The sequence below is a fragment of the Grampus griseus genome, assembly GCF_964374135.1.
Source record: "Grampus griseus genome assembly, chromosome: 1".
NCBI lineage: Eukaryota > Metazoa > Chordata > Mammalia > Artiodactyla > Delphinidae > Grampus > Grampus griseus.
Window position 1 is genome coordinate 171,416,400 of NC_139017.1, and position 23,608 is coordinate 171,440,007.

Here is a 23,608-nt window from a genome sequence, read left to right on the forward strand (position 1 = left end):
GGGCCGCCAGCAACCGCTGCCGCCGGCCGTACGGGGGCTCCGTCGTGCCGGCCGCGGGGCCCGGCGCCCACCGCCCGGCCCTCGCCTCGCCCGGCCCCTCGCTCCGCCGCGGCCCGGCGGCTCCGGAGCGCGGCCGGCGGGGTAGGAGGCCACGGGCTGTGCGCGGCGGCGGCTGCAGGAACTGATGTCAGGCGGGGCGGCGCCAAGGCCGGCGGTCGGGCTGGGACGCCGGTGCCGCGCCCGCGCCCGCGCCCGTAGAGCCGGGACACCGGAGACGCCGTCGGCCCTCAGACCCAGGTCCCCCGGCCTTTCTTAGAGACCCTGGAGGCCCTCCTCCGCTCCGCTCGAGGCCCCCGGAGGCCCCGTCGGACCCCAGGGATCTGGACACCTCGCCTCCCGGAGACCCCCACGGCCCAGACTCCATCGGTAGCGTCCCCTTCCTTAGCCCCGAGGTTCCCGAGAGCCCTCAATGCTCAGACTCCGGCCCTCAGGCCCCTTGGCTTCTGGCAGCGCAGAGACTCCCTCCCGGAGCTGCCCACAGACCCCGGCCGACTGGTCCCCACCGGCCAGCCTGGCCCTCACCAGCCCAGAGGACCCGGTCACTCCACTCCTCGGTTCCCCACCCTCACCTCCCGGTCCCAAACTTTCAGGCCACTCCGGGTCCTCGGTACCCCTCCCCACCTCCAAAACACACCCTCTTCGCCTCACCTTCATCTTCGGTCCTGATGCCCCTGCCAATTCTCACCCCGATCCCACTTCTAAAGCTGGTCCACATATCCTGAGGGCCCCCCACTGCCTCAGCCCTGAAACCCACCGTAACAATTCCCCTTCTCCCCGCACAGCACTCTTCACAAATTTCACCATGTTTTGCAGCCACTTATACTTAAGGTTCTCAGTCTCCTACCTGGCTCACTTACTCATTTGGTTCCCAAATAAGTATATTCCTGATACATCCATTAGTCCCTCCTTTCTATTCCTTTTTTTTTTTTTGTCAATATATATCATTGTATTTATTTTTTTACGCTTTTTAAAAGTTGAGATATAGTCATACAACATATTAGTTTCAGGTGCGTGACATGATTCAATATATGTATATATTGTAAAATGATCGTCATCCTTTTTATTCTTAAGATACCCCAATTCTGGGCTTCCCTGGTGGTGTAGTGGTTAAGAATCCACCTGCCAATGCAAGGGACACGGGTTTGAGCCCTGGCCGGGGAAGATCCCACATGCCGCAGAGCAACTAAGCCCGTGCACCACAACTACTGAGCCCACGTGCCACAACTACTGAAGCCCATGTGCCTAGAGCCCGTGCTCAGCAACAAGAAAAAACACTGCAGTGAGAAGCCCACGCACTGCAACTATTGAAGCCCACGTGCCTAGAGCCTGTGGTCCGCAATGAAGAGGTGCCCCCGCTCTTCGCAACTAGAGAAAGCCCATGCACAGCAACAAAGACCCAATGCAGCCATAAATAAATAAGTAAATAAATAAAATTTATTAAAAACCAAGATACCCCAATTCTCAGCTATAGCTCCCCAGTTTCTCCTCTCCTCTGCTCAGGCTACACTTCCCTCAGCCTCCAAAACCCACTCACCCCAGCACTGATCTGAAACACCGATTGTACACCTTATCCTAGATGGACTCCACCCTACACACACCAGAAAGATATCTCCCCATCCCTCAGTTCCCCAGGAAAGACCCAAGATGGTAGTAGATATTTTTTGTTTTTATGTGACTGGATAAGGGGACAAAAGTATGTGTCAGGAGAAGGAAGGAGAAACAGATTGCTGCATTCTATTACCACCCAGGATCAGGATCAAGGGCAAGAGTTCTTAGTACCAACGACGATGATAATGATGTGTTGAGTATTGACTATGTGCCATGAACTGAACTAAGTGCTTTCCATACATTTGTCTCATGTATCCTCAAATAACAATTCTTGGGACTTCCCTGCTGGTCCATTGGTTAAGACTCCATGCTCCCAATGCAGGGGCCCTGGGTTCAATCCCTGGTCAGGGCACTAGATCCCACATGCTGCAACTAAGAGCCCACATGCCATAACTAAAGAGCTGGCTCAGTCAAATAAATAAATAGATAAATAAATATTTAAAAAAAAACTCAAATAACAATTCTTGTACCCATGGATAAACTGAGGGGTGAGGGTAATTTGCCTAAAATCATACAGCAAATTGTGGAGCCCAGAAACAATTTGTACCCTTTTCTGAGCCAAGGATCCCTTTACATTTCTTCGTACTATTCTAAGAGGTAGCCCTACAGGGACTTGGTCTAACTCTTTAGGGAAAGAAGTAAAATCCCTAAACCCAGGGTATTTTCTTTTTTTTTTTTTTTTTAAATCAATTAATTAATTATTTATTTGGTTGCATCAGGTCTTAGTTGTGGCAGGCGGGCTCCTTTGTTGCGGAATGCATGTGGGATCTAGTTCCCTAACGAGGGATTGAACCCGGGCCCCCTGCACTGGGAGTGCAGAGTCTTATTCACTTTGCCACCAGGGAGGTCCCCAGGGTATTTTCTTAATAATACTGAGTTCAGGGGACTTCCCTAGTGGTCCAGTGGGTAAGACTCCATGCTCCCAATGCAGGGGGCCCGGGTTCAATCCCTGGTCAGGGAACTAGATCCCACACGCATGCCACAACTAAGAGTCCACATGCCGCAACTAAGAGTCCGCATGCCGCGACTAAGAAGCCTGCATGCCACGACTAAGAAGCCCACATGCCACAAATAAGACCCGGCGCAGCCAAAATAAATAATTAAAAAAATAATAATATTACTGAGTTCAGGAAAATAGGAGATAACAGCCTCTGTGGAGCCAGGCAGAGGGCAGAAGGACAGGTGGGGATTGAGGCTGCAGTCACTGGACAGGTAGAGAAAAGGCTGAAGGCAAAGGACACGTTACTTTGAATTCGGAAAGAAATAGCCTGGTGTCCAAAGGTGTTTGTGGCAAGCAGGAGGAGAGCCAGCTTGAATGACCGGTTGGTCTAACAGCTTTGATGCACTCCCTTCCCACTCCACCCAGACAGGGTGCCTACAGGCCCCAACTTATCTGATGCAACTCCAGCTTCTGAGAATCCATTCAACCCAAAGTGGAACAAACTAGCTTCGCGGTTCCTCCCTGCTGTTAATAGCAAGCCATCTTCTGGGCAGCATCTTCTGCTGGTCACCACCTTCCTATAAATGGCTTGCGCACAAGACAGCTTCAACAGGTGTTATTATCACTTGTGATTAACAGGTGTGATGCAAGATGGTGGCATTTCTGCCATGTTGTTTCTATCTTCACGCATTGGGGGATGGTCAGATTCAACTTTTTACAACATTCAGGAGGAACTTATGGTCTCACTACCTAGCAAATTCCTAAGGTTTGCATAGGTATGTGAGTGGGTGGGAGAAGTGAGGTATATTTTAGTCTCACAAGACTTCTTGCAGGGAAGGGGAGGGGGCCCAGTGTGTGTTTTCATGTGCAGATAATTGCCCCAGGCCCAGAGCTCAAATATGGAATCCATCCCCGCCTATCAAAAATAAGAAAAGGACGGGACTTCCCTGGTGGTGCAGTGGTTAAGAATCCGCCTGCCAATGCAGGGGACACGGGTTCGAGCCCTGGTCCGGGAAGATCTCACATGCCGTGGAGCAATGAAGCCCGTGCGCCGCAACTACTGAGCCTGCACTCTAGAGCCCGCGAGCCACAACTACTGAGCCTGCACTCTAGAGCCCGTGCGCCGCAACTACTGAGCCTGCACTCTAGAGCCCGCGAGCCACAACTACTGAGCCTGCGTGAGCCTGTGCTCTGAAACAAGAGAAGCCACCGCAGTGAGAAGCCCGAGCACCGCAACGAAGAGTAGCCCCCACTCACCGCAACTAGAGAAAGCCTGCGTGCAGCACCAAAGAACCAACACAGACAAAAATTAAATAAATAAATAAATAAACAAGAAAAAGAAAGAGAAAAAAACAGAGTGCCCATCAGTCTGGGTATTGCGAGTCATTAAGTTCAAAATTGAAACCTATTCATTTATTGCACAAGACTTTGCTGATCATGTGGAAAGTGCATGAGACTCTGAGGCATCAAGAGCCTGGACTGAGTCACTCTAGGGCCTCGGACAAATCTGTCTTAGTTTCCAAACCAGTGACACAGGAAAAATGATCTTTCTTTTTTTAAAAAAATATTGTCCACACCTAAGTCTCCTACGGCTGAACACCGTCAGATGAAGGAAGAAGTAGTGAAGGCAGGTGAGGTCGTAAAACTACCACAGACCTGGCCCACCAGGTCCCTCTACTCTTCTTTCCAAAGGTGTGTACTGCCACAGAGAGGAAAAAAATAAGAACAAATTCCGGCAACTTCCTCTTAAAAGATAACTGGAGGACATCCCTGGTGGCGCGGTGGTTAAGAATCCACCTGCCAATGCAGGGGACACAGGTTCGATCCGTGGTCCGGGAAGATCCCACATGCCACGGAGCAACTAAGGCCGTGCACCCTAAGTACTGAGCTTGTGCTCTAGAGCCCGCGAGCCACAACTACTGAACCCTAGTGCTGCCACTACTGAAGCCCACGTGCCTAGAGCCCGTGCTCTGCAACAGACAAGCCACCACAATGAGAAGCCCGTGCACCGCAATGAAGACTAGCCCCCACTAGCCACAACTAGAAAAAGCCCACGCGCAGCAACAAAGACCCAACGCAGCCAAAAAAAAAAAAAAGAAAAAGATAATTGGAAGTGGAGGATGGTTTAAGAGACTAATTCCTCCCCTCTCCCCAACTCAAGGCAAATATATTTATAGTTCCAGAGGAGGGAGTAAATATTTCCTTGGCCGTCAGCCTTGTGAAGCTGCTCTCCATCTGAGAAGGGGAGGGAGGAGGGGCTGACTGCACAAAACAGCAATGGTCCGGGTTCCCACACCTTAACTCTGGCACCTGCAAGTGCCTACAATCTGTAACTCCAGGACTGTGGAAACCCAAACAAGGCAGCTTTAATCTAGGGGATTTTATTTTAAAATGTTGAACATCTGGGAACTCCCTGGTGGGCCAGTGGTTAGGACTCAGTGCTTTCACTGCCATGGGCTTGGCTTTTATCCCTGGTCGGGGAACAAAGATCCCTCAAGACATGAGGCACGGCCAAAAAAAAAAAAAAAATGTTGAACATCCAGTTCCTTCCTCCTTATTGTCCAGCCAGCAAGATGGGTTGGTGAAAATTGGGATATCATTCAACCTCCCTGCTTCAAAGGTTCCAACAGCTTCCTGTCAGAGCATTTGGAATGACATTCAAGCTCTTCTCTGGCCTCCGAGGCCAGAGCTGATCTGGTTCAGCCTCTCCGCCTGACTCATCTCCTAATCTGTCCACTGGCGTGTGCCAGCTCCCACCAACCTTCTGTTTCTTAAACAAGCTTGTGTGTTCACATCTGAGGGCCTCTGCTGGGAAAGCTCTTCCCCAGGGCGGCAGAAGCCTCTAGCCGTTCACCAAAATCTGCTCGCTCCACAGTGACAGCACTGTAGCCAGGCAGTGCTAGACTGTATTTCCCAGCCTTCTTTGCAGCAGGCCTGGCTACCTTATCACGTTCTCGCCAATGGCATGTGAACAGACATAAAGTGATGCACTTTCAGGCTGGACTGTTAAGCCAGTGGAACACCTGTCTTGGACTATATAGCACAGGCAAGATAAAAACTCTGTAATAAATTATTGAAATTTTTGGCCTCTTTGTTCCCTCAGCCTAGCCTAACACAGTGCACCCCAAATCCTTACCTGGCAGGAGCCTAGCCAGCCAGGTCTCAGTTTAAATGTTAGCTTCTCAGAAGACCTTTCTCCTTCATTACTCCATATTTAAGTAGCCTCTAATCCCTTATAGCACACCGACCTACTAAATTTTCATTGTAGAATGTATTACTATCTGCATTTTCTTGTCTGTTGTCAGTCTTCAAAGAGACTGCTAGAACATAAGCTTCATGGGAATATGCCTTTGCTTAGTTCATGCAATGCTGCATTCACAGCACCAACTCAGTGTCTGGCACATGATACTCAATGTTTATTGAGTAGTATCTTGATTAATTTTTTTCTTATAGATTTATTTATTTATTGGTTGTGTTGGGTCTTTGTTGCTGCGGCGGGCTTTCTCTAGTTGTGGCGAGTGGGGGCTACTTTGCGGTGCGTGGGCTTCTCATCGCGATGGCTTCTCTTACTGCGGAGTACGGGCTCTAGGCGCGCGGGCTTCAGTATTTGCGGTGTGTGGGCTCATTAGTTGTGGCTCACAGGCTCCAGAGCACAGGCTTAGTAGTTGTGGCACACGGGCTTAGTTGCTCCACCGCATGTAGGATCTTCTGGACCAGGGCTCGAACCTGTGTCCCCTGCATTGGCAGGCGGATTCTTAACCACTGTGCCACCAGGGAAGTCCCTGATTTAATTTTTAATTCAATAGGGATGCAGAAAAATTTTTTAGCTGGCCTTAGAAGTAAAAGCACAGAAAGAGAACTAGAGCCAACTATAAGGCTGCTTCTCTTTACATCTGATTTGGGCCTTTTCTATTCTAGGAAGACAATGGATGAGGAATTACGGCCCAAGTCTGTATAACCGTTAGCAGAGAGGTGCCGTTTGCCAATGTCCAGATTAGTCTTAGATGTGGGTCTGATAAAAAGTACTAGCTCACATGGAAGCCTGCAAACTTACTAACCTCAGAATGTCATCCACCTTTTAAAAATTTTTTATTAAAAAAAAATTATTTTTTGGCCGCACCACACAGCTTGCGGGATCTTAATTCTCCGACCAGCGACTGAACCCAGGCCCACGGCAGTAGTGCCGAGTCTTAACCACTGGACAGCCAGGGAATTCTTTGTCATCTGTCTTTTAAAATCCACGTTAAACTCAAGGTCAACAGTCATCCTGGGCTAGAATCCCTAAACCTGAAAACTGACCTCAGTGACCTGGCTGGGTTTCAGGCAGTTTGTCACTCTACTTATGGGCCTTTGAGATGATAAACTGTGGAAGCATGATGCTGTTTACAGATTTATTACTTCAATACATATCTGAGGGCCTACTATGCACAAGGCAAAGTTCTAAGCACTGGGAGATAGCAGTGAAAAGGAGACATAAATCCCTGCTCTCATGGAGCTCACATCTTAATGGGGGAGAAAGATAATAATATGAGACAGAACTGAAATGCAGAGTATGGTAGGTAGTGTAGGTGTTAAGCAGAAAAATGAAGGGAAGTGACAAGATAAAGTAGACAGAGAAGGCCTTACTGAGGTGGTATTTGAGTAAAGACCTAAAGGAAGTGAAAGAAAAACCCATGAAGCTGTTCGGGGGGGAAAGAACATTCCAGACCAAGGAAAGAGCAAATACAAAGGCCCTGAAGAGAAAGAGCATGGTGAGCTCGAGGAATATGGAGTTCAGGGTGGCTGAGCGAGTGAGGGGGAGGCAGGCAGGTGAAGGCAGAGAGGTACACAGGGGCCTTGGAGGCATTATAAGGGCTTTGGCTTTCACCCTGAGTGAGATGGGGGCCCATTGAGGGGTTTTAAGGAGAGGTGTGATCGGATTTAACAGAATCATGCTGGCTGTTGTGCTTAGAACATCATGTAGACAAGGGCAGGAGACTTAATGCGATAACCCAGGTAAGAGGTGATGGTGCCTTGACCACGGTTCTAGAAAGGATCAGATTTCGAATATATTTTGAAGTGGAGCCAGCAGGATTTAGGATGGGTTGACGTAGTTGTGAAAGAAAGGAGTCAACATTTGAGTGAACAACTGGAAGGGTGAAGTTGCCATTTACTTCTCAGGGAAAGACACAGAGGAGAAGGTTGGGGCAGGGAAGTATTTCTGGCTCAGGGAACTTCAACTTCAGGTATCTGCAGTCGAACAGGGAAAATGTTGGCTTTTAGTAACTGTCTAGGAGGAACCAAGCCACCCTAGCCCTAATTTTTTTTTAAGGACAAAAATCCATAGATAAGGACTGGTATAGTTAGTTGGTTAATCCCATTAGAACACTAATAGTTCTGAACAGGGAAGCAGTATCTGGTGACAGTTTAGCGCTTTTATGTAACATGGCAATATGTTCTGCTTAATTCACGTTCTGAAATTTAGAACTATGTTCTTTTTTGAAGTCTTTTTTCCCATTTCTCTGTATTTCTATTTTTAAATGTATATGCTACCCTTTTCTTAAATTTTCCTCCTCCAAGCTGTAGATACATAGATTCCTGCCATAAATCCCCCAAAGCATTTATTTCCCTGATACTTTTTAAACCTTTTTTTTTCTTTAAATAAAGATGCAGTGAATTCCCCTTTCTCTGTGCCAAGGACCTGGAATTCTTTCCACCGATAACTAATGTCTCACAATTTCCTACCACTCTATCAAGTACTAGAAATCTCATTTCAAGTGAACTGATTATCAAAAGATTGAGATCTGAACAATGGCAAAATAATTAGTACTTCTTACCTCCAACTAGAAGTAGGCTTTGCTCTCAGCATTCTTTTTATTAAGGCAAGGAAAGATAACAGAACACGGGGGGATTTGTTCAAACTACTCCCTGTATATACAAGCTGAGCCATGTACACTGGAAATCCTTTCAAATAAAGGCCCCACAGCACAAACTCATGCACAAAGCAGTAACTCCACACTAGTTAACATCCCAGGGTGTTTCCAACTTACTCACAAACCCCTATGACCACCCCAAAAGCCCCCCATTTTATAGACAGGGAAACTGAGGTACAGAAAGTTTAGGCAAGTTACCCAAAGTCACACAGCTAGCAAGTGGCAAAGCTGGAATTCAAACCCGAGCAGCCGAGCTCTAGAGACTAGTCTGAACCACAATACCCTGTCACCAGTGTTGTTCCTATTGCTGTGCATCCACTGCTTGTGCAGTCACCAAGTGCAGACATTTCACATCAGCAGATGGCCACGGCCTCCTGCAGTGTTTATCTGGAGGTGACTAATGGCTTGGAGATGCCCACTTCTTCTGGCGTTTAGGTTCATGGCCACAAGTCACAGTGCCTGGGTATAAGTTATTTAAAGGGCAGGGAGACAGAGACAAGGACAAAAGTAACCAACCATCTCAATTTAAAAGAAACTGATCAAACAAGAGTTTATGATAAAAACTTTATTGTCTTAAATATCAAATGTTTTACACATCACTTTTTCTTCAGAAAGTTCCTATTAAAAAAAAAGAAAAAGAAAATAAAGTGTTTTGATTACTTAGGGCTGACTTACATTTCAGTATCTGACAAAAACTCAAACCCAAATTCATCTAGTTCACTCAGCTGCAGACAGGTCCTATGTCTAGCCCCTAAACCAATGGCACAATGCAACCAACTGTGGGATTCCTGAGTTTGGTTCCCTTAAGTTCTCAGAGTTTTCCCAACTCTCAAAACTAAAGCATTATGGGAGTAAAAGAGCTACTGATTGGCAAGCCTATTTTGCCAATCAGCCTAGTTGCTCTTGTAAGATGCAGTAGCCTCAAAGCTTAAAGAAAAATCAGGAAAGCAATAAAAGTACGACTGCCAAGAACAAAGGGGAAAAGAGGGATTTTTTCTATTTGCTAAAATTTGCCAAATATGGCTACAAAACTGGTAAACAAACCTTACTTGAGTGCAAAGCCCATTAGCCCAACTTGCCATGGAAATAAAATTTTGAATAAAAATGGGCAAGTCAATGTTCATTGTAAGCGCATAGTAAAAAAAAGCAAATACACTGATCTGAGTATATCACCAGAACTATTTCAAAAGGATGATCAGGAGAATAGAGAATGGAAATATTATCATTCAGAGGGAAAGGTCTCAGATGGGAAGCATAAACTCAAAGCTGTGGGGCCTTCAGGGAAAGAAAAGGAAGTCTGGTGGGCATCGGGTAATCTCAGACCAAAGGAATCTAGACACAAACTGATGTGACTGCCTCTGATAGGAAATTACAGAGGTCTACCTTTCTTTAAGTCACTGATGCATCATTCAGAGTTGTACGTAAAACAAACTCATGGTAAACAAAATAATTTATTATTAGTCATGCATCTTCCCAGGAAAAAAATATACCAGCATGCCCCTTCCCCAAGTCAGCTAATGAAAACCTTCCTATGGTATGTATTCAAAGAAATATAATTCTGTAAAAATTATTCTAATTTTGTATTCCACACCCCCACCCCAAGTCTTCTGTAGTTTGCTTAACTTTTTTTAGGTAAAAGAAATAGCCCCTAACTCCTATGCCCTTGCACCATTTTCTCTGTAGCTTTCATTCCCTAAGATTGTGCTCTGAATCTTATCTGCTATATCCTCTCACCTTTCACAGCCCCCAGAGGGTCTAGATTACCAATCACCGATACATAACAGATAAACCTGTGAGAGTTTTCTAACTGTAAACCTCAGAAGTCACTAGCAGTTAAGGTCCAGAAATTCTACCTGTATCCTTCAGGATTACTACATACACGGTGATGTTTTCAATAATGGGTTAAAGAATGTCCTTTTGATGGAGCTGTCCTGTAGAAGCATTAGGTAGAGCCTTGAATCTTCTTGTAAATAAATTTTGCCCACCATCCAGTCCCCGAACCACTGCTTGCTACATTTTCTGCTCTTGATTCCTATTTTCACATCTTGCACTCAGCTGCTTTAAAACAGCAAATCCCCCAGAATCCTCTGCTAAGTCCTGTTGGCCCAGATGGTTAGTATTCCAGAGCAGCCGTGCTCAGAGGGGGAGTGGGAAGGATGCCGCAGCACACTCCGTATTTCTATCCTGCATGGAAGGAGGTCCTGATGGAAGGAAAAGTTGACTGTCACTGGTGCATATTAGGTCATCTTCCATTTACTTGCACTTGCACTTCTATCCTGCCTAATTCCCCCTCCACCAACAGTATACGTTAATTTCTGAATCCTTGATCTCTTCAAGTGTTTCTACCAAATGTTAGAACATTTTTTGTTGGTTTCTCCGATTCCACTTTTTAAAAAATATTTTTTTTAGAGCAGTTTTAGGTTCACAGCATCTAATTCCATTTTGAGCCTGATTTTCCCAGTTTTCTCTGAATTTGAACCAAATCATCCTAATATGACTTTTAAAATAAATGATGCTAATAGGCAAAAATAGATGTTGCACTTGAAGCTAAAATTTGTTTCATGTCTCTTTACTGGACTGAAGGCTTCACAAGAGCAGCTTCCAGTCTGTTTTAGTCACTCCTGTATCCCCAGTGCTCCCCAGTACCTGGCACACAGGCACTTAATGTTTGAATGAATAATGAACTCTTATTCAAAGATTCAAACTGCATAGCCTTCAAGAGAGTAAACATTCCCTGTAATATAAGATTTTCTTGAACTTCTGCTCTGCCTTCACCACAATACTGACAGTGCCACAAAGAACATAATAAACGCTTAGAAACCATTTTTGGGGGTATACCTGATACAAAAAAGCCGTGTCATAATCCTTCTACCTGGGGAAATCTAACGATTTGGTGCAGAATAATTCTCAACCAACAATAAAGGTGAGCCTTAGGACCACTCCACGCATGCCTATCTCCAGGAGAGCCATTTTCAGACTTCCCTGCTGCCCCCCTCCTTCCACTTTTATTCCCCACCCAAATTTGATGCCTCTGCTATTTGGAGAAACTAAGGCACAAGAGAAAATCAAGCATATCAAAGGTTCCTCCCCTAAGTTCTTTGATTTACTCCATGAACTCCTAGTAACATCTACCGAGGGACCACAAAGGTAGAGAATTTGAGCCATGATTTTACATTTCTGGTTCTCAAGGACATGCTTTGAATTTTTACTTTTTTGTTAACAGGAATTGGCATTTTTAAATCTTTCAAAAAGAAAGCTATTTTTATCTTACAGAACTAAGTTAACATTCATCTTCTCGGAAGGGAACTCTTGAGAACTCTGTCTCTTTCTAGTTCAGCCGTGGACTACACTAAGTCACCAAATTCAAAGGAGATATTTGGCTTTTTGGTATCTGTGCTAGAGAATGCATAATCCAGTTAGCTTCTCTTGTGATATGTCACCACTGATAACTAGTTTGAAATATGCAGCAGTTCAATTATCCTGCTTATACTCTCTGCAGGTGGCAAAGAGATAGGAAAAGGAAATCAGAATGTACTGCAACTCTTCTGGCCAGTTACTTGCAAGGCTGTTTTTTATATACATAAAAACCATCATAACTGAAGACTACATCTGTAGATATAAAAATTGTTTGCTTTTTAATCTATGTAAAATTAACTGTGGGATATCTGTCTATCACACATGTATATATACACATGAACTGATGGTTAAACCAACGAAATTTTTATGGCTTTTACTAGGGATAGTAAGCTGTGCTAAGGGAAAAACAGGCAGATTCCACCTTAGCTGGTTATCACAGAATCAGTGACACAAAGTCTCATATATCTTTCCATGTAACTCTCTTACTGGAGAAATGCTCTGGGAAAAAATACAAGGTGTGTGTCTCCCTTCAGTATATATGGAGACAAGGAGCTCTGGAAAGTTCTGTAGGCTGCAAGGCAGGACAGTTTTCATACACACTCACCATCTATGTAGTTCCCTTTGCAACTGGTAATCTTTATATGTTAATAGCTAAAGCCCAAACTGTGGGATGAAGGCTACTGGCTGATGTCTGGATGCCTAAAGAGGTACGAGTGGAAATAATTCTTACCAGCTGCAACGGCAAAATCTATAGCCTAGGTATAGCTGTCTGGTTACCAAGCACATTCTTATACACAGGAACCAACTAAAGGGAAACTGCAGAAGTCATATAGGTAAATCTTCTCCTCTCTTTGGTGAATAAACAGATACCACCCTTGGAGGTACGTGCTGACCACAAGGCTGTCCATTACCGGTTATGGCAAAGGAGCTATCCAGTAAAGCAGCCCATTACTGGTTATGGCTGGCCATTATCAGTTCTGTTGGCAACCAGAGGAGTTCACAATGATTTTATCCTATCCTTGGAGAAGTTAATCTCTAATTTCTGCACTTTGAATAAAAATTGAAAATGAAGGTTCACTAGTGTCATGTTCCTGAATTCCTTTTGTGTTTTACAACTGCTAAATTTAAAAATGATTTAAAATCTTGACAATGTCAACAACTTTACTTTCATACAAACGATGGACAGGAAGATTTAAAAAATCAAAAGCAGGGCTTCCCTGGTGGCGCAGTGGTTGGGAGTCCGCCTGCCCATGCAGGGGACACAGGTTCGTGCCCCAGTCCGGGAAGATCCCACATGCCGCGGAGCGGCTGGGCCCGTGAGCCGTGGCCGCTGAGCCTGCGCTCCACAACGGGAGAGGCCACAGCAGTGAGAGGCCCGCATACTGCAAAAAAAAAAAAAAAAAAAAAAATCAAAAGCAATTATAAGTTGAAAGATAAATGATGAAAAAGGACAAGCATATTTGGCAAGTGGGTTAAGCTCAAAGTATTCCTAATAAGAATACATGTACAACGATAGGCCTATCCAATTTTCTCCTAGAAATAAATATACATATACATACAATAAAAGCTATCGTAATGAAACCTTTTCCAGATTGATATTCTATATCCCACCTGGGACTGACTCCCAAATCTCCACACTGTGAAAATTCAGTGGCCAAGCCTCTGAACAGTAGTCAGAGGAACTGCTAGTACAAAAAACCTCTGAGGCCCATCTTCATACAGAAGGCCTTTTTGGAGGAGTCTACTGTCATAGACTCACCCCACTTTGTGACCCTAAAGATTTATAAGCTTAGAATAAATTCCCAAGTATACCCATAACGCAAATCAGGGGCCCACTGCATTGCTACTAAATTTTGCTTCAATCATAGCACCACTACTTAATTACAGTCACAGCTCTGAGAGTCGGTTGACAGAAATCCTATAAGCAGGTTCCTAGTGCATCTTACATCTTTGGTGTAGGGCAGGCAAAAGGATCTACAGCACATGATCGTCTAAAAGAACACTTTAAAGACCATCTGGCTAACCTGTTCTGAGCGCCCTTCTGAACACAGTAAACTACAACTCTTTCTGTCAACCATTCCCTAACTTCAGAGGGTCATGAGGAATCTATGCAACTTTCCATCATATCACTCAGGCTCCTAACACACATACGAACCTCACAGCTAAAAGAAAGAACATGGAATAGGGTAAAAGAAATGTCTAAGTCCCCCAAATCAAACATTTTAAAACTCCTGAGATATGAGCCTCCATTTTGATTGTGCTCAATGACGTGAATTTTGACAGAAAGAATAAGCTTTTAAAGAGAGTAAGACTTCAGACAAAAATCACTTAAAGTTAAAAGTTCACAAATCACCCTTTTGAAGCTTCTGTTCCAAACACATTGCAAATTATAACCTGGAATAGGGAATTATCATTCTCAAAATTCTCTTCAATAAAACCAAGATTTCAGATTCCTGCTAGGTACTTAAGAGGGTTTATTTTCCACGAAAAAAAGTATCTAAAATCTACCCAGTAGAATTATTGCACAGTGGGGCCCACAGGACAGTGATTTCCAAGGGCTAGTCCTCATATAAAAAAAGGCCACAATAAATACATCTATATACTATGCCCCACTCTAACTTGACATGTGTAAACACAAATATGACGAAACCTTGCTTAAAAAAAGAAACTCCTGAGGAAAGAAAAGGATGGAAAACTCTACCAAGGCCACTTGAGTCAGAAACTCCAATTACTATTTCCACTGCCATGAAAGACACTCACCAAATACACTGACCATTCCAAGCACCAAGATAAACCAGTGACAAGGTTATTTATCACACTTGAATATTTCACTCAGATCACAGCTCAAACTGAGCTTTAGAAGAACTTCCTAGAAGAAGATGAGTTTGGAAAGGAAGTAAACTGCTGGCAACCAACCCACTAGCTGACCATAAGCTCATCATTAGTCACTAAGGGTTGAGCTGTGATCAGTGAGATGCTACCAAACCCAGTCACTAGTTAACTCCAGTGTTTAGGCCATTATTTTTCACTCACAGTTCTTGAAACATCACCATGACATTTGCAAATGGAATTACAGTTTTTTCTTTCTTTTTTTTAAATCTGGGTAGCACCATGGTTCGCGCTAATGTTAATTCCCTCACAGTATCCCACCCAAGGTATCTGGCAATCCATGCAGCAGCCTGTGATGTACAAAGCAGCCCAAGTTTTAAACCCTCCCAACTCATCCCATTAAAATGTCAAGTCCTAACCACACGAATAAAAACATACCACTCTAGGAGATATTCTTCAGTTTCCTGTGACAACTGATGAATCATAATACATAAAGCACTAAGTATGATTCCAAACACCAAACCATGTAATCAAGTTTGTAAACCAAAAACTGAGTCAACAAGCCACACCTTGCCTACAGCACAGACACAGCCAAATTATGATCTGTTTTTAGCTGCATGGGTGGTGGGACTTCTCACGGCTTCTGCTTTTTAAAGCATTCACTCTCATTCTAAAATGGTATGCTATACACAAAACCACCAATTTCATTCCAGAATACATCATCTTAATGTTAATAAAAAGCTCCTGTATGCACATACTGCCAATACATTTTAAAAGGCCCAAATTTCAACAAATAGAATAGACAAATTCATCAGACAAGAGATCATAAATTACTTTGGCCGAAAAAAATCTTTAAAAAAAATCTGGCTCAACATTCTGCTTGCAGGTTTCTACATATACTGTATATGTGGTGAGTGTGTATGTGTAAATATATAGCTTTTTGTAAGGGAATGGAGTATGGTCTAGCCCACGTTTCCATGGTTATGTAGGAACTACAATGTTCTTTGCTAGCAAAACAAGAAGTGCAAGGTCTGCATTTCCACCAACTCGATGCAAAGCCCCAAGAGCTTCCTGCAAAGTAAAGCCGGCACGGAGAATCCGGTCAATGTCCGCAGCAGGAAAAATTAATGGTGCAAGAAAGGAGGGACTTGATGATGGTTGGCTGGTAGGTGGTACGAATTCTAGAAGTGGCCCTGCAGCTTCAGAACAGACATTTTCTCTAGTCTCAGGCCTGTCTGTCACTGGATTCCGTGTGCCCTGGCCCAAATCTTTAACCAATATGAAACTGGATGACAAGGACTCAGTGTGCTCAGAAGTCTGATTGAGTGCATCCTCCTCACCTGCTAAAAGTCTGGGTGAAATTTCTGCACCAAAGGTGCAATGTAGTTGATTGGACGTTTCAGCTGAGGCTACAGTGACAGAACTGCTCTCATTTACTGACTCCTTAGACTTGGGGACACCTTCCCTATCAGTTAATACGCCATCACCTGGACCCCTGAAGTTAATATTTTCTTCATCTTCTACTCCAGCGTCAGTTGAAGTGTATGTTAATTCTTCTGTCTTCACTGTTACAGATGTGGCCTGATGAAAGGAGACCTGTGAACAGTGTTTGCTCTGGGTAGCTGTAAGATGCTCATTTTGGGTCCATCTCTCAGAAAGGTCCTTAATACCTGTTTGGCCCTCAGTTACTGTCTCTGATTGACAGATAACTTCTTCCGATGTGTTTTCTGAAGCTGGTTTACTACTAATGACCAAAAGTTCATGAAGTTCCTTCAAGGCGGCCGTTACAGATGAGCAAGATTCCTCTGTGGACTCTATGGATGGCTGACAACTGCCACAGAGACTTACTAAAGAGGAGGGGCAACTCCCGTATTCTTTACTTGTTCCAGACATTTCAACATTACTTTCTGGAAGCTGTAAATCCTGAGTGGAAATGGAATTACTCAAAATTTCAGAGGAAGGGTTACATTTTGATGTTTCTACTTCCATCAAGGGATTATCTAAGGTGAGATCAGATGCACCGATGTTCTTGACACTGGTATTCTGACCACCTGCTGAATTGAGCACAGCAGCTAGGGACTGTTCAACTATATCTACTTCCATAAGTGTTTCTGAACTTGAGCAGCCAAAGCACCCTGAAGGTAGAATATTTTTCTCTGTACCCGAAAGGTCCACAGTCTGCTCTAGCCTGTCTCCTTCCATTGTAGCTTCCGAACCAATACTTCTTTGTTGCTCCTGTTGCCTTTCTCCAAGAAGTTCAAGGTCCCCTGTGTTACAGAGACGTGCTCGGTCATGGGGAGCATTCTGCCGTATAACCTCATGCTGTCCAGTCCTCGGTTCTTCATGCTGCTGAAGGCCACTCGCTTGACTCAGGTCCTGATATTCTGGATGCCAACCCTTTTCATCTTTAAGCCTCTGTGGTTCTTCCATCCCAGTGACAGATAAACTAACTTCCTGTCTGGTGTGGAGATGAGATGTGAGGCCCTGGGTGCTTCTTTCAGCAGATTTCTCTAGATTACCTGCAACAATGGCTTCTTCGAGTGAATTCTGCAAAGGCATAGCTGGCCTCTGGTCTGCTGGAGCACTGTCTGCTGAAGAAGCACAATCAGAAAGATCCTGTAGAGGAAGATGTTCTTTCTTTTCACAGGTTACCTGGAATTCAGCTGAAGCCTTCAAAGCCTTCAGAGCTTTAGGTTCAATGCTGTCTGGGTCGCTGGGCTCAACAGGGCAGACTGAAGCAGAGACAGAGTGAGCAAGACGTGAAGGATTACCAATCTCAGGACTCTGTCCTGAAGGACGGGCTTGATGGTTAAATCCATCTGAAGTTGGTAATGATGACATTCCCAGTGAGGTAGTTTCTTTACCGCTTTTCTCTACATAGAACAACAGTCAAAGGAAAAAAGATTAATTAGCAGGTTACAAAGTCCACTAAATTATCAGAGAACACAAATCTAAACAGGACAGAACAAAATCAGGTCCTTAAACTGGGGTTTGTCTTATATTTATAGACTTTATACAAGAACCATTCTCATCGTGGTGGACAATTTAACATCATAGCATCAGGATAAGAGGTAGGCATGTTCTTAACAAAATATGTGTACTGTAATTCAATATTTTTATTTAAGTACCACATAAGGGCTGAGTTAGTGCTCAAGACTGAAGGACATTTACGTATCTTTATTCTCAGTGGGTTCAGAACTCTAGAATATTTTCTCCAAGTGTGTTTTCTCTATCACTTGCCCTAAAATCACCTGGGATGTTTCCTAAGCATGCAGATTCTGGATACCATCCTTGGGATAAACCCAGGAATTTGTATTTTCAGTAAGTTCCTCAGGTGATTCTTAAAAGCACAATACAATCTTGAGGATTTCAGTACTAGAATGATTCTTGTGCCAATTCTCTTTCAGAGTGTCAAATGTGAACACTGAGAAGTCTAAACCAGGTATATCTGAGACAGAGCAGGAATTATAAAGAGAAATAAGAATGTGATACTACTCAGGGACCTTCAGAAGACAGAGAAGCAAACATTCTATTTATTTCTATCCAAACATTCCAAAAACTATATGAGCTTGACTCAGAACAAAAAAAAGCGCTAAAGATCAAACAGATTAAATCCCAATTATTATCTTACCAAATAATGCAACTTTAAAAAGGATTATCAGTTACTTTATCACAGCAACAACTAAGTGAGAATATTTAAGTACTTTAAGGGCAGGGAAATGTGGGCAGGGGAGGGCAGTGGAGGGATATAGTTCATAAGTTTTCCAATAAGCAATTAACAATTTAGATCCACTGCAACTTACTGACCACTCATAAAAAATGGAAGGATTAAATACCACACCTCAATGCAAACATCATGATGTCATTAAACATCAGTTCCAACTCTCCTTTTGCCACTAATCCAATTAAAAATTGACCTCTATGCAATTATTACAAGATTGTTAATTAAAAGTCAAAGGCTGGTAACAAAAAATGACATCACAATACAAACTATTAGGACAGATGCAACTCAACTGCTTCATGACTTAAGAAGTCATGAAGCAATGCAGTTATGATTCAAAAGGCTCTAAATCATTCTAATCCAACACAGGTTAACAGCTTGAAAAGATAAAGCACTATGTCAGGAAGTTACTGACTTCTTGTGAAATAATCTTATAGTTTAGGGATAAACAGGAAAACAGCATATATCTCAGTGCAAACTATATTCACTAGAGTCTAGAAACACATTTATCAGTTTTATTTATCAATCTCTAAGGCTGACTCTGAAAGAGGTTCAATTTCGAGTTAATGAGAACACAAAGATGCACTGTAGTCAAATATCCATGTTATTAGCAGCACAGAGGTGGGCAAAGGTAATGGCCTTCTGGCAACGGTATGTCAGTTATAACAGCTGGGGGAGGTGAAGGTGAACATGACCTCAAAGTACTCCGTACTCACTATGAAAGCAGCATATAGTCCTCCTGTAGCTGAGATGGTCAGTTTCACTGGCCTAAGTCCTAAATGTAGGGGAGGACTGGGTCAGTACTATAGGACAGGAGAAGAGGATGAGGTCAACGGACATTAATAATTAAAGATGGCTGCTTTTAACCCATCCTTACAAGGAAAATGAAAGAAAGAAGCAATTAAATGCTATATATCTAATTACAACCAGCCTGCAAACCCCTATAAAGTCCTAGGTTGGTAGAGTCTGAAAAGACCACTTTTCCTTCTTTTAACAGACCAGTCAGTGCACTCAGGCTGACATTTATCATATCTGCATACAGGGAGATGGAAGCAGAGAGCCTCCTGTGGAAAACTGTCAGGCTAGGGAGAGAGGGAAAAGCAAAGTTTCAGCTCTTGTTGGAAGATTGAACTTCAGTCCTGCCTATGTTATTGACTCTGTGACAATGGCCAAGTCACCTGGCCTGTTTCCATTTCTTCTTCAACAGAATGAAAATTTCAGCCCCTCTATAATGCTGGTAGTTGTGTGCAGTAATATGAAAAATACACTGTCAGTTTTTCAGAAGAAAGGGACTTACAAAACCCCTAATAACACAGTCATCTCCACCAACAAAGTGCTGTGATGCTAATATTCTTGATTTGATATTCACAGTGGTCATTTGTTTTCGCTGGGGTTTTTTCCCCCTCGAACTGTTCTAATGACTGATAAAATTTTAAATAGGAAACCATGCTTAGATATGTATGTATGCCAACATACAAATACACATACAGGCTAGTTGTAACCAGATTAAACAAGGTGAAATGGTGAATGACAGAAGCTAAATTCTAGAGCTGCTGAGGATACGAAGTCTTTCAGACCACAGACGATGACTGGGTGGAAGGCTTAACGTGGTGTCTATAAATACCTGGTCTGGGGCCCACTCCAGCTGCAGTACACACACACTACATGCATCATGGCTTCTGACGCTCTGTTTGAATTAGGAAACAGACAAGCAAACCTTGGGTTAACAATGCAAACCACACAGCATGCAGGGTTATAGTCTCCACTCCTTTGCCATCTTTAAGATCAGGAACTGGTAGAGTCAAAGTGGGGGAACGCTCCTGTAGTTTGGACATCAAAAAGATTTGCCGGTTGCTTTAATTCTCTCACAATACATAAAGCACTGTGTCAACTTCAACAGATTTTCAACAGAACTTGGAAAGAAATTAATTTTACACACCTACACAGAGAATTCATGGGCAAACATGTGAAATAGGTGAAAAAAAAGTAGATCCATAGACACAATTACACGATATGGAAATCTTATGGAGTCAAGGTGAGCAAACACATATTACAGAAACTTTCAAAGTTTCTTTTTCAGTTGAGATTTATTTTTAGAAGAAAAACAAACCAAACATGATTACTTATCCTGGCTTACCTTATTTTTTAAAATACTCTGAATTATTACTTTTTTGAATTATTTTTTAATCAATAGAAAAGATAAAGATATGCTGCTATAGAGTATCCACCAAAGAGACAGTTTTTAGCAAAAATACATTCACCTACTATGTCTAGGGGTAGGTGATTTTGATAATAGTGGGAAGCTGATGTTCCAAACAAATAGAATCTGATGTTGAAGAATTACCTCACTAAACATTACAAAAATTAGCGCAAGCCATACATACACTGTCAGTAACAAAAGGTCACATGGGTAAAGAGCCACTTCCTTTTAATCCTTTAAAACTGGTACACCTCCTTCACTATGGCTGAAAACATCTGTGGTTTCTATTTTAATCTCTTCAACTTTTTATTAAAAGAAAGTAATTACTCAAAGAGGGTAACTGTCAGTAGGTTATAAAGCACTGCTACCATCAGCTAGTGTTTCTCAAGTAAAAGCACCAGAACTGTGGGGGGAACAACAGAGGTTTCACAAAATGATAACATACCCTCATTTTATTAATGTATAGTATTATGACTAAGCTGACAAGTTACTAAACAAAACGAAACAAAACAAAAAGTAAAACCTTCTAAGTAGATATGTCAAACTCATTCAAGCTTGCCTTGCGGGTAAGGTTAAAACTATTAATTTAGTCTTTCTCTGTCTGGTTGTTCAAAATTCTCCCCTTCCTACCAAATACTTAAATCACAACCCAAACTGTACTTCATATGTAAAACTGAGCCAAAAGGTGGTGGTGGCGCAGATTCTGAACAAAGCCGGCTTGGAAACTCCATCTGCTACTCACGCTCATTCTAAAGAATCTCAAGGCGAGACCACCGGATGTTCTCTGGTGATACACGCTGGCAAAATCTGGCTGCTTATTGTTAAAGCTCTTATCTTTTTTGTCCTTAGGAGAAAGCTATTCCCTGAACTTGTAGCTCTAATACATTTTACTATATCAGCAAATGCAATGTGTGATATTAGTCACTAATGAAGAATTACAGCTCAAGACTTTAAAATAACTCAAACTTAAAAGTTAATTCTCTTTAGCTTCTAGAAAATATATTCCAGAGTCACTGTTCTGTAACAGACGGGGAAAATTTATCCACAGAAGTGGGATTTCGGCATAACTGTGTCCCTCCATTTTACCCAGAAAACTTGGTTTGATCTTTAGAATTAAAGAAGCTACAACTGAGACTTAGGGAAAAAAAATATTACGTAGCTTCATTTCGGTGGCAGCACTTTCAGTAGATATTAAAAAGCTTAGTGCTGCTTAGTCACAGACACAACGTCATCCTCCAAAATAAATGGGCCTAAGAAAACAAGAAAATTTCCAGGAAATGTTGAACTCAAAAGGAAGTTTCTGCTTACTGTTACAATTTTCTTCAAGAAAAAAAAAAAAAAGACACGATTCTTTAGGAATCCCACCAAAATGTGCCTAAGCAAAGAACTCCCCACTCTATCTTGCACACAGCAATGGACTGCTATTTCTGGATCTACTGAAACACGGGAGGTTTTCTGTACTGTATTTAGAGATGGGAAGAGGCAGTAAGAAGACAAGGAACATACCTACAACAGGACGATGAGACTGATTACGACTGGAAAGGTCCCTATTCCCCTTTGAAGCTCCAACTTCCCTGGCTCACCCACCAATAACGAGTATTATTTAAGAGCCTGGCCACTCCAAATACCTGCATCCTCTACAGATTTTTGAAGGGCTTCTGCTAATTCTTGGTCTGCAATCTCCTCTGGCCGTACTTCCTCTCGCCCGGCCCCATATGCCAACCGGGCACACTCTGGTAACTCCCCCTCAGGAAGGAAGGTGGTCTTTGAGCCTGTGGTGCCGATCACGAGTACATTTTTCTTGAGGTCAATGGAACACTTAGAAAAAGAAACCAAACACTGATGATAGCAGATAGAACACGATGCAGGAAAATTATGATCTTGAATTTAAAACTCCATTCACAAAGAGCAACACTGACAGAGATGGCTCAAAAAACCAATTTTATCTAAAGTATTTAAACTTTAAGCTATGTAACATTGTTAGTTTAGAATCTATATCTATATATATATTTAAAAATCTATTCAATTTATTTATTTGTTTTTGGCTGCGTTAGGTCTTCGTTGCTGCGCACTGACTTCCTCTAGTTGCGGCAAGCAGGGGCTACTCTTCGCTGTGGTGCGTAGGCTTCTCATTGCAGTGGCTTCTCTTGTTGCGGAGCACGGGCTCCAGTAGTTGTCGCACGTGGGCTCAGTAGTTGTGGTGCGAGGGCTCTAAAGAGCAGGCTCAGTAGCTGTGGCGCATGGGCTTAGTTACTGCACGGCATGTGGGATCTTCCCAGATCAGGGCTCAAACCCGTGTCCCCTGAATTGGCAGGCGGATTCTTAACCACTGCGCCACCAGGGAAGCCCCAGAATCTTTTTTAATATTTAAACTGTACAGCAGAATGATCTTTATGGGATACAGTTTACACTTCTTTGTCAAACACAGCAATTGTTCATGTCTGAATTCAAATGTGATACATATTCATTGTACAAAATTTGGAAAACTGCATGCCATAATCATGGAAAACTGCACACGCCATAATCAGCAGCCACGCCTTTTAGAAACGTATCAGTGACTTTTTAAAAACTAAAACTGAGACATACCATTTATATAGGTCTACATTTTTGCTTCTTGCTTAGTGGATAAAGTACAGCTTATATTTAAAGTCTATGCCAATGGTCTCAAAAGTGATATATGGACAAGATGAGCTCTACAAAAGTATTCTGTATTTCATACTTATGCGATCCTCTTTTTCAGTATATATATATGTGTATATATATATATATATATACACATATATATTTATTTATTTATTTTTATTTTTTATTTTTTTTGCGGTATGCGGGCCTCTCACTGTTGTGGCCTCTCCCGTTGCGGAGCACAGGCTCCGGACGCGCAGGCTCAGCGGCCATGGCTCACGGGCCCAGCCGCTCCGCGGCATGTGGGATCTTCCCGGACCGGGGCACGAACCCGCGTCCCCTGCATCGGCAGGCGGACT

General features: G+C 43.0%; 1 protein-coding gene across 3 annotated transcripts in view; it reads right to left on the reverse strand.

Annotated features, from left to right (window-relative positions):
- Nucleotides 1-9,070: 9,070 nt before the first annotated feature.
- Nucleotides 9,071-23,608, reverse strand: part of DDI2 (DNA damage inducible 1 homolog 2) — a gene marked incomplete at its 5' end in the record, with an annotated part of 41,790 nt that continues 27,252 nt past the window's right edge. For 2 of the 3 annotated variants that reach the window (XM_082655455.1, XM_082655454.1), the window contains 2 exons: nucleotides 9,071-17,579; nucleotides 22,256-22,445. In XM_082655455.1, coding sequence (XP_082511581.1) covers nucleotides 15,688-17,579; nucleotides 22,256-22,445 — 2,082 coding nt within the window. In that variant the 3' untranslated portion in view covers nucleotides 9,071-15,687. The remainder of the gene's footprint in view (nucleotides 17,580-22,255; nucleotides 22,446-23,608) is intronic. The other variant, XM_082655456.1, reaches the window with a different exon arrangement.